Raw genomic sequence first — 12,361 nt, 5'->3', positions numbered from 1 at the left:
AAAGTAAGATTTTCAGTTGCACACAGTGGGATTAATCAACAGCAAACATAACAACAGAATATGCAAATAGGACGTCCTAACATTGTCCTGTAACTATTTTTATTACCTGTTAATAAATTCCCGTTTCTTTATAAACACTTGAGTCAATTACTTCAAATGTGCCCCAAATTATTGAAAAGACTGCAGTCACAAGGACAGAAACGCTACTTTGTCTTACTGCAGCACTGACAACAAGTTATGGTTTATGGGCAAAGCCTTTTATTGTTTTCTGAACTACAACCTATTTTTCTCTCTTCTTGAATGTTTTATTCATAGCTAAAAATAACTTCTAACTCAGAAAGACTTCTCCCATATATAAATCAGAAGGTTTGCTAAATGGGGAGGGGTGGGAGGAAGCCACATCTCAGGGTGAAATCAACAAGAAGCATTGAAATGAGCAAAACAGGAACAGAATTCAGAGGCCAGACCAAAGTACTGACTCCTGATTAACCAAGAGTAGCTTACAAATAAATAGCATTGCAACAATATAATTAATTACTATTCAATGCAATAAAATCCTAACACAACAAAAGATTCTTTACTGTTTCTTGGGATTTCACATACAGTTTTTGTAAGGAGATTCACTATGAAATTACTTCAAATGGAAGAATGTCACTTTATCTGGTGCTGTTGGGTCCTGGAGACACTACATGAAAAGGATGTATTTTTTTTTAATAAAAAGATATATATATAAAGATTTATATTGATTTCCCTTGCTGATTTAGACAACCTCTTACATGATAAACAGAATTATTCTCACACATTGCAAGCACTTACCTGATTTGTCCCTTTCTCCCCCAGCACTTGACACCATACATCACATGTAGGTATTCAGTGTCTGTGGAATGGATTGAAAAAAACAAGGTGCCTACCGAGATCTTTGTTTATTAAAAATTAAAGTTCTTAGGAAATTGGACTTTAGGCCCAGATTTACCATGATCACCTAGATCCTGTGTTTACCAGATGATGTCTGCAATAATTACTCAAACACCCTCTTTTGCTTCTCCAGCAGACATACAGGCATAATGTGGGTTAGAGGGGTATGCCACTTTCAAAGATGCCTTAGTTAAAACATGCTGGCCGCACAACACTTTAGACTCAGAAATAATAGTGAGACATTGGGGGTCTCCTAGCATAATTCTAGAGGTGCTCTTCTATCTTATGATTTCTCCATTGAGTTCATTTGGAGGCCAGGCCAGCTCTGAAGGATTTCACCTTAAGCAGTAGAGATTTGTGTTCTTAATCTCCAGTAGAACTTAGTTAGAAGGGATATTTAAAATGGCGCTCACTAAATATATTTAATATTAATTTTTCCAGTGAAAGCAGCAACTTTATAGAGATCTAAAAGTGTGTATAACAGACTTGATCCCACTACATATCTTATTTCTGTTCATACATTCAGCAAATACTAACTAAGCACTTACTATATGCCAGTTTAAGGCCACAGCAATATAACATTGATCAAAAATAGATCAGAATTTGCGGAGCTTTAATTCTGGTGGAGGAGACAACTACTAAGTAAAATATAGACTATCTGAGATGGTGAGAAGTGCCATGCCAAAAATAAAGAAAAGGGTGAGAGATTGGGGGTATAGGCAGAGAGAGATGTTGCAATTTTAAAGGTAAGTCAGGAAGTGGCTCACTAAGAAAGTGACATCTCAAGACCTGAAGAAGGGAAAGGAGCAAATTATGCAGATACCTGGGGAAGGGAGAGATGATTTCAGGCAGGTTCACCAGCAGACTCAATATCCGCAAGGCAGAGGCAGCAGCACTGATGTGTGTGAGGACCACCGGAGGGGCCAGCATGCTAAGGAGATGAGAGAAGAGAGAAAGTAAACAAGGTGATCTCAGAGAGGTCAAGGGTCCTGGTGATGCTGGGCCTGGTGGGTCCTTGTAAGGACTTTGGTTTTGGCACAAAGCAAGATAGGGAGCCATTGGAGGGCTGGAGATGAGGAGCAGCATGATCCAACTTAGAGTTTGAGGATCACTCTACTGTGTTGAGAATAGACTGTGGATGCCCAAGGGGAAAAGATAAGACAAGAAGTTGCTGCAGTAATCCAAGAGGGAAATGATGGTGGCTTGAACCAGGAGAGGTGGTAGTGAAGGGACAGAAAGTGGTCAGATCCCAACATGCTGCTCTGACTTCCAGCGGGCAAAGAGAGAGGTAGAGAGGAGTCAAGGCCAAGTCTGAGGTATTTGTCTAAGTAACTGGGCGGATCGAGTTGGCATTAACTAAGATGGAGAAAGCTGTGGGCGGAGCAGAGTTGGAAGTGCAGTTCAGAAGGTTGTTCTTAGACACCCCAGTGGAGCTGAAAGAAGGCAGTTGGATATATGAGTCTGGAGTTCAGGGGCGGGGTCTAGACTGGAGATAAATTAAGTGTAGAAGACCTCTGCATGAGACTGAATGAGCTCACCAAGGAAATGAATATAGATAGAAAATAGAAAAAAAGAAGAGGTGCAGGGACACAGGCTCTACAGGGGAACAGATTTCCGCTCCAGGAAGCTGTGGTGGATGGAGGGAAATAAGACAAATACCAGGAAAGTGTCCTGACCAAGAAAGCAAGTGAGGAGGAGGAGGGAGAAACCAGCAGGGTCCAACCTGCTGCTTAGTCACATGAGTTAAGTACAAACACCTCACCAGTACATCTAACAAAGTGAAAGTGACTGGTGACTTTGGGAAGAGCAGTATAGGTGAAAGTGTGTGGCTGACTGTGCATTAGAATAGATTCAGCAGACATGAAGAGGTCAGGAAATGGAGAGAGTTAAGTATCAGCAAGTATTCCAAAGCCTTTTGTCAGGTGAGCAAAGAAATGTGGAGGTGACTACAGGCAGAAACGAGTGGGGAGGGTTTTAAGTTGTGAAAAATACTTATATGTCTGTAGGCTGATGGAAATGATTCTATGTAGAGGGAATATTAATGATTTAAGAGACAGAGAGGAGCATTGTTGGGTCTTGCCCTTGCCCAGGCATGAGGGAGTGGGATGCAGAATACAAATGAGAGGTGAGGGGTGGGAGCACGGACAGCTGACCAGTAACCAGAGAGAGGATGCAGAATAGGGGTGGGGCGGTGGGGAGTGGGAGTTGTGGAAGCTGTCTTGTGATTGTCACTTTTTTCAGTGAAGGAGAAATCGTGGTCATCAGCTGAAAGTGAGGATAGAGAGGGAGGTAGTGTTTAAGGAGAGAGGAGAAGGTGTGAAATAGCTGTCTAGGAGGATGGGACCATGAACAGATGATGAAAATGTAGTACGGTTTTTTGGCAGAATTAAGAGCCCACTTGCATTGTGTTATCATGAATTTAAGATGAGCCTACTCGACACGGCTGTGCACAGCCACATTCTGCTGCGAGTCTCTGAAGGTGGCATCGGGAAGAGTAGCCAAGTGAGTGCCTTAAGGAAGGAGAGGGATGGGGGAGCTGAGAATATAAGGCAAGGGATTTTGAGAATTTGGACATGGCCATTGGAAAGTGGTGAAGAGAGAAGAGGGAATGGGGGAGGGGTGAGAGATCAGATCGGGAAGTTTAATAGATTTGTGGGTCCTGGTAAAAGGCAGTCAAAATAGGGTTCCTAGGGGGAGTAAACCAGAAAGACAGGGAAGAGTAGAAAGAGGTGATAACTGAACTTGGGTTTCAGAGGGTTTGCAATCAACGGTAAGGACAAGAGCTAGACTGGTGGTTCTCCAACTTTTAGTGTGCATATAAATCCCTGAATTTCTTGTTGAGATGCACATTTTGATTCGGTAAGTGTACTTGGGCAGACCTGAGATTCTGCATTTCTGTCAGGCTTCCAGGTGACGTCGATGCTTCTTGTCCAGGGATCTCGTTTGAGAGAAAACTCGCTAGAGTTTTCTCAACCCTAGCAGTAAGTCACAGCCCCTTGAGGAATTTAAAAAATACGGGTGCTGGAACAGTCTTGATGGTGAGTCGGGGTTTCTGTGGGTTAGATTTAATTTCTCTGGATTGGATGTAGAACTAATATATTATGAATGTCCAGAGTAGTCTACAGTGAGGCCAGGATTGAAAGTCTTTGGCCTTTACGTGTGAGTGTCTTAGAGACCAAGATCATGGCAGGAAGGAGGGCTGTGTACTTGAGAGGTCAAAATGTGGAAAGTGTCATGTTTGTCGGGTTATTAAAATCGTTAGAAATTGTGACAGAAAATGTGCTGGATAAAATGACTGTGAGTACGGAGGTCTGTAGATGACTACAAAATAATATAGAAAGTGGGTGACATAATCTGATGACAGGAGATTCAAAGCAAAGCTGTTTGGAGAGAATGGTCTAGAATAGACAGGGCAGAACAAGGAAGACACGTACTGACCCCCAGGCCCAGTGTAATTTGGATTTGGGAAATCAAGAAGCTACCATGTGAGAGCACTCCAGAAGAAAACACAGTAGCAATCATGAAGAGCTAGGTTTTAGTTAAAGAAAAATGAAGAAAACCATCTAAAAAGAGTTTGAAATTTTGGAGTATTTTGCTGCTGCCTTCCAAAGCAGCTAGGAAGGCTGTCGAGACTTTTGCCGGGCGGGAGATGGGGATGCGCCAAGCAGTATGGGATTCGAGTGCGGGCGGTGAGTGATGACCTGAGCTTCTTGTGGAGATGTGGTCTCAAAGCAGGACGTCGTGGCAGCTGGGAGTACTGGCATGAAGGGAACAGGGGGCAGGGGAGCTACCAGAAGCTGGAGGAGCCCACGGCTCACCTCTCCATTCCTATGACTATTTCTAAGCAGTAGTGAACCCTCTGTTTCTTTAACCAAAGGCATTACAAGTGAACCCGGTGTGGAAGACAGAGCAAAGCGGAGCTTCTCTGGTTAAAGCCAGAGTTGGGGAGGAGGGCAGTGCCTCCCCCCAGGACCCTGGGGGCTTCCTCAGTACTTCTGTACTTCTGGGGTTCTTCAGGGGCCCTCAAAACTCAGGTCATAGTCACCGTTCCAGCGCCAGCAAGAGACTTGAGAAAAATGTGGAGTGATGTATTTGAAAGTAAAGATGGTTTACCCAATAATCATGGAGGTCTTCTTAGATCTTGTCAATTGTGCAGATCGCTCTTTTTCTTCCATGTAATAAACTTTCAAATAAACAAGTGGTTTGCAATATCCCTTGGGATCTCTTAATGTCACTTATGATCAGGATTATATCATTGTTATTAATTGATGTGATTTAAGTAGAAGAAACCATAGTTTTCAACAGTCACGGGTTAGGTCGGATTCTCCAGAAACAAACCATGAGGCCAAGATTTGAATGCAAGAGGTTTTTTTTTTTTTGTTTTTGGAAGCATTCATAGCAGAGAGAACCTTACAGGTTGGTGGAGCATGCTGGACAGAAAATGAGAAGTCCAGTAAGTGTGGACATGCAGGTGACACCTCAAGGAGATAGCTTCAGCCTCATCCCGCAGGGGACGTCTGGAGAGTAGCAGCTCGGATTCTGACCCCAATTGGATACAAAGCATATTTCCACACCCGTGAGACAAGGCTGAGGTGGGGGGAGGTTGTGGGGCAGGGGAGCTGTGAACCCCTAGGCATTTCCAGGAAGGGTCCAGGAGTCTGAGACCCACCTTTCAAGGAAAAAGTAGCAATTATGGGTCCTTGAAAGGGAAGTACTAAGAGCACACTCACACACACACACACACACACAAACACACACACACACACACACACGCACACACACAGTGGATCCAAGACCAACTTCGGGCAGCCCAACAGTGCCTTCTATAAGAGGAAAGCTTTCTTTAGAATGGCATAGATATGCCTACATAAAGATTAGATTAAAAAATTAATGTCCGCCTTCGGTTATCATCAGTGATAATTAATGATAATTGATCATTATTGTCCTACTTTGTAGCAGTATGAATTTTGCTACCTTCCCTCTTGCGCTTCTAGTGAGATCATACTACTATACACATACGGCCAAATTTTGAGAAAATCCAGGTCAAGAGAGTATGACTCTCTGATCAGATATATCCAAGCATGGCCCTGACTGAATGTGCTGTCTGTATTTGGAAACAAAATGCATGTTTTCAAACTCCACTGTTTTAGATGGATTCCATTCTGTTTCTCACTACAGTAGTGTAAATACAAGAACGTTTTGCCATTTCAAAATTCATATCACTACAAATAGTTGCTCTTATCTACATCCTCAGACGTTTATTTCAGGGTTGTTGTTGGGTTTTGTTTTTCCCTTTAAATTGTGGTCCTTCTTCTAAGGATTAGAGGAGCATTATTTTAGAGTCCCTATGATGGACGTAATTTAGAGCTGTACCACGTCAAACCCACTGACAGATTTAGAGATTAACTTTCAGACCTCTTGCAGTGCCGAGAAACTCCTTAAGATTTTGAAAATGGCAACACTATTGACACTCTACTGCTAAAGATTACTTGGATCCATTATCCCATCACTATAAAAGGAAAGTTTAAGTGTGGCAAATATCAATGTTGTTTTGCTTTATGGAAAAACCTGTGCATAGAAAAAAAAGATGAAGCAACAGCACTTTGTAGAACAAGAAATAATTTATCCTCCATAAGGAAAGCTTATATAGCTATATCTCCCACCTTTCGATCTGGAAGGATAACATTGCTGTTGCAAAATTGATGTTATTTACATGGAAAAACAAGTTCAGTAGTTTTGAACAGTCATGTATTAGGTCAGGCTTCCCAGAAGCAAACCATGAGTCAAAGGTTTGATGCTAGTGATTCACCAAAAGAAAGCTTTGAGTATGGTGTATATGCTATTTGGATTATATTGAAAGTTGATACAAAACCTTTTTTTTTCTCCAAGTATTCTGGCTTAAGTGTGTCTCCAAATATGTGTTTGCTACATTTTAATGTAAGTGCATTTTGGGGGAAATTTAATCCATATGTTTCAGCAAGGTTACACGTAAATCATCCAAATGTGGATTTATTAGAGCTACATGATGTCTAAGATGCCTGTTGAGCTTTTTTTTAACGGTCTTTACATTCTTTTGTGAAAAGCAGCGAGTAAGTTGCAAAGAGTAAACAAATCGAATAGCAAAAGGTTTGAGTTGAGTTTTGAAATGCTTAGCTCAGTATTTCTGATTGGGTTCTGAACTTGGCAGTGCGCATTCCCTGTTCTGAACTTGGCAGTGCGCATTCCCTGTTCCTGACCGAAGTGAAAACATTTTGAACACTGTATTTCCCAATTGGTTCATTGACATTTGAGAATAATGGAGTACAGACAGAATCAGCCTGTTTGGCAGGTGAGTGATACTTAACATGACCTCAGAAAGTTACTTCCTCTTGGTTTGCAGAAACTCAGAGCATGAAGCAATGTTATACAAATTACAAAGCTCAAGTTAGGACAGCCATGGAAGGATCCATACTGGGGATTTACCTAATTCTCTTGCGCATCTTTAGGTGGAATGGTTGAAAAATGAAGACATAATTGATCCCGTTGAAGATCGGAATTTTTATATTACCATTGATCACAACCTCATCATAAAGCAGGCCCGCCTCTCAGATACTGCAAACTATACTTGTGTTGCCAAAAACATTGTTGCCAAGAGGAAAAGCACGACTGCAACTGTCATAGTCTACGGTGAGTGAGCTGTGAGTGAGCTGTCCGAGTCTCAATCTAGTTCATGTCAAACTACCGTTTCTCATTTTAATTTAAAACATCCAAGAGAGGCCCCTTGGCAATCATCGCCACTCTCTCCCAGCTTCAGGCTCCCACAGTGAGGTTTACCTGCTTCCCCGATACTCATAGAAAGACTAGACTTGGAAATTCCTAGCCCTTGTCAGTGAGCCGATGGGGAAGATGAAGGAAGTCTTCCTGAGTGCCTGCACCAGAGCGAGCAGATGTCCCTGCCTCTCTAAGCCCTCCCCTCTCCATACCCCAGACCACCCAGAGCCCGAGTGAGTTTGGAGATGGAGATGCTTGAGTCAGCATGCTCATACTTCTGTGGGCCCTGGCTCAGTCAGGTAAATGAGCTGACCTGTTCCCCAAACACATCAGAGCAACATTGACTTCCTAGAATTTGCTTCACACTCTCCCTCAGGGAGACTTAGAGTGAAGGCAAGCACTGCTATCCCCGTGGCCCTCATCCTAACCACATGGCAAGGATCAACGTGATGATTTCTTCCGGAAGCTTCTCTTCCACTTTCTGGTCCTTTCTAGTCCAGCTCATCTCTGACAGGGCCTATCCTTTCTCCAGAAACACTCAACAGTTCCGCTCCCAATTTTGCTGTAGCATGGGATGCTTTTATTTCTCTGCTAGTTTTAGCGCTCAGTTGTCTTCCAGGCATTCTATGGGTAGTTTCATTTCCCCAGCTGTGCGGTAAGCTCCGTTATAGATGAAGAGACTGCTCTGTGCATTTCTCACAGTGTTGGACATACAGAAGGCCCTCATATTCTTGATGATTTCTTGTATCAGAGGTAACCTAACAACCTGGGAAGTATTTTGAGGGTGTGACCCTCTTACCTGAGATGCCTGTGTCACACCACCGGCTTAGAACTTAAGGAAGTTCCTCCTGGCTGCGTTAGTGACAAAGGCCATTCCAGGGGCCTTCAGGTCTGGGTGATTAGGAAGGAGGGGTTGCTATTGGCAAGTATCTGGCTCGTGGTACTTAACACAGATAGTGCCCTTCGGATGGAGGTCCTTGTGCTGTAAGGAGTTATGAGAAACAGGAGCCACTGTGATGTTCCGAAGGCTGAGTATGGGGATGCTTTAAATCTCTCGTTTTCATTACAAGACAGATACAGACTATATTTTTAATCCTCTGAGTACTCTGAGGCTGAATTTCCTCGTCAAGATAATGGCTCCGTTAAATTGTAAGCAGTTTCCTCTCTCCAGTCACAATGAAATGATCCTCTTTTTGTCTTTTCCTAAAGTGGCTGAAGGGCTTGATTAACAGCATTTCAAGGACAAAAGAGAAACGGAGCCCATCACAGCACGTAGTAATCATAGATAACTAATGAAGACAGACTCTCTGCGTATGCATTATATACATGTTTAATATACATGCAAATCTCTTTTCCTATGTATTGCATGCTTTCAGTATCTATAAATACAAGCTGAACATTGTTTCTAGAAAGACTCAAACACAAGGAACTTGAGCATGTTGAGTTCAGAAAACAGCATCGGACTAGGGGTCAGGAGGCTTGTGCTCTAAGACTAGTTCTCCCACTAACTGACCTTCAGTGGGTCACTCGACCAGGATGCTGGGAGCCCATGTCTCCTTCTCTGTAGAATGAAAGAATAAGTCTGGGACTTTCGCATTCCTTCTTTTTTTCTCTAGAAGTTTATGATTATTCATTTCTCGTTAAAATCCTATCAGAGCAGTACATGTATACTATAACCCCCAATATTGGCCTGCCAGTATGCTAGTGAGCAGTTTATACTGACAATTCCATGACATCTGGTTTTGTAAAGCTGAGCAGGTTAAGTTGCTTTTTGGAACACTGACTGAAACTCACCCTATCAACCATCTGTTTGACCTTTTCATGGCCCCATAAAGTCAGTTGTCCAAGGCTCATAGATGAGGCTCACCAGAAGCCCACAGCAAAACATATACATCTAATGAGTATTTCGTTTTCGAGTCTGTTGTGTATATTTATTTTTGTTAGTATCCATTTGTGGATTGCAAATACATATCTGTTCTAGAAAATTAGGGAAACACAGAAAAGGTCAAAGAAGAAAATGCCCATAATCCTGTCATTTTGTCATCCAAAAATAGCTTTCGAAAAGGTTGCTATGCATGCTACTGGTATTTTCTATGCCTAGATAAGATTTTAAAATAAGGGGGTATAAATATATTTTTACTTTAAACATAATGATGAAATAGTCATATATTATTTTTTTTTTAATTTTTTTATTGTTATGTTAATCACCATATATTACATCAGAAATAGTCATATATTATTAAACAGACTTCTCTAACACCATTTCTAATGGCTGCCTATGTGTCAATCACATGAACAGGTATCTACTTTACCATTTTCCTATTGTTGAACATGACAGTTGTTTACAAGTATTTATCTTTATATAGAAAATAACTGCGATGCAAAAGCACTCTTGTCTGTGTCTGTATATATAACACATTCATGACGATTTCCCATTGTATAGGTTTCTAGAAGAGGAGATGTCGGGCATATGATGTGCACCTAGAAGGTGTGTGCTGCCCGAATGTCTAGCCCTCTTCTTTATGATCAGGAGGCAGACACTCATTCTCGTTGTGTCAGGTTTTAACTACCAGGAAATAATTTTTGTTAGCAAATGCTTAATTACAATAATTGACTCTCAACTCACATAATATAAGTATTAAAATATATCAGAGTATTTTCTAGAAGGAGATCTCCAGAAGTGAATAGTGAACATAGCATCAGAATGTAGGTTTTATAGTCATCCCTATACGGAACTCTCCGTCAAACACCATAGTGAGCCTTTACACACAGCATGGGTGTCCATTTCAATTACATGAACTAATTGCCAATTCAATCAAATAGCTACTCAATTAGTTTAAAATCTAGCAATATCAAAATTTTATTTTTTAACCAGGTTCACTGAGTTATTGAAACTGACTACAAGTCCTTAAAGGGTTGTAAAGTTTACATATGCTAAAGAAAACTAATCAGTCATCTGCTCTTAAGAAAAAGCTACATGATTTTATTCAGTTCTCATGCTTCAGATCCACCTGCAGCCTTGGCATAAGGATGTAAACATTTATTATTTCCAATAAGGTATCAAAAATAATTTTTGGAGCTTGACTAGGTAAGGGGAATATATATTTTTAAGAACACTAGCCAGGAAAATAGAACACAGTTCTATTTACTTTTCTGAGTAGGTGAGTAAATTTGATTAATTCATTTTATTTATCTCTATGCTTAGATTCTTCTGCTCTTTGATAATACTTTGAATGAAATGATGCTCCAGGTCTCTTCTAGCTTTGAAATTTTTGATTTTTTTATGGTCACTTAGCAGAGAGTTTTTGTTTATGTGTTGTGTGTAGTTTGTGTATGTGTGTGTGCACGAACACACATGTAATTCACATTTTGTATTTACCTCCTTCCAGTCAATGGTGGCTGGTCCACCTGGACAGAGTGGTCTGTGTGTAATAGCCGCTGTGGACGAGGATATCAGAAACGCACAAGGACCTGCACCAACCCAGCACCACTCAATGGTGGTGCCTTCTGTGAAGGGCAGAGTGTGCAGAAAATAGCATGTACCACCTTATGCCCAGGTAAAAAAAAACAGCGTTCTCATTCCAAACGTGTCCTCTCATTCTAGGAATATGTTTTAGGGGATGTACACAAAGACTTATTCTTGACCTGAATGTGTGATAGACATTATTTATATCCATCATACCATTCAGTGCTTACACTGCTGAGAAATCAAGTATTTTTCCCCAAACAGTACTTAAATTTATTACCCAAACACGCAAAATAGAATAAAACAGGAGATTAAACATATAGGGACATAATCGTTCTCTATTACTCAACAAAACTGCTGGAACCAAGATTATAGGTTCTGTAATTCAAGGGATTTAGGCAGCACTGAAAGCCACTCATTTTAGGAATACAACACTTGATCTTCAGACAGCCATGGAAATTATTGGAATTAAAATTTAGAAAATGTTTTAGACTGAAATATTTGATATTTGATGTCAGTTTCTGGGCAAGGGCAAATAAAACATTTGGAATGAATTAAAAAGAAGGCAAAGCTTTGTGACACATGGGCTAATGGATTTTGAAAATACAATACAGTCAGCTCTTTATTATCTGCACACGTTGGTCACCTATTTTTATTATTTGCAGTGGTACCTATAGCAAGATTGCATCCTGCGACTGAGCATCTTTTTCGCTGTCTCATATTGTTACCAGCTCTTACCCTAGGCAAATCGAAGGTGGTATTTGCCAAACTCAAAACCAACTAAAATGCTTAATTATATAATATATTAAAAAGTTAAGCTAAAATTATTTTGAAATAATACATAAATTTAGTGCATTCCATTGGGGTAGCTGTTACATTGTCAATTTCATTCTTTATTTGTATTTTATTTTTTTGTGATTTCGTTATTTAGAAAGTCTCCTTACTTCTCTTTATTTAGCTTACTTTTTGTCTTATCCATCCTTTAATAGATAGTTTATCAGAAATGGGTTATAAGAATGAACTGTAGAGAAAAATATAATCTATATTTTATATTCCTAAGTGTCCATTTTCAAATATCCAAACAGTATCCCTTTGGGAGATTTTGTTTGTGTAACAAATTTTGACACTTAGCTAGGTTTAGAATTTCAATATTTTACCTTATACTCTCCTATATTTTATCTAGATGTTGACTTCTACAATTAAAAATGCATTGAGCCTTTTGAGTCAAAA

The 12,361-nt window shown here is 40.5% G+C and overlaps 1 protein-coding gene across 5 annotated transcripts in view; it reads left to right on the top strand.

Moving 5' to 3' along the window:
* UNC5C (unc-5 netrin receptor C) overlaps positions 1–12,361 on the top strand; it is a 343,699-nt gene that overhangs the window by 265,063 nt on the left and 66,275 nt on the right. For all 5 annotated transcript variants that reach the window (XM_073891991.1, XM_073891990.1, XM_073891994.1 and 2 more), the window contains exons 5-6: positions 7,401–7,581; positions 11,055–11,222. In XM_073891991.1, the coding sequence (XP_073748092.1) occupies positions 7,401–7,581; positions 11,055–11,222 (349 nt within the window). The remainder of the gene's footprint in view (positions 1–7,400; positions 7,582–11,054; positions 11,223–12,361) is intronic.

The sequence above is a fragment of the Callorhinus ursinus genome, unplaced genomic scaffold, assembly GCF_003265705.2.
Source record: "Callorhinus ursinus isolate GAN/ISIS: 27379988/994484 unplaced genomic scaffold, GSC_fseal_2.0 scaffold4, whole genome shotgun sequence".
Classification (NCBI taxonomy): Eukaryota; Metazoa; Chordata; class Mammalia; order Carnivora; family Otariidae; genus Callorhinus; species Callorhinus ursinus.
Note: the sequence above shows the minus strand (reverse complement) of the source record. Positions and strands in the feature narration are given on the sequence as shown.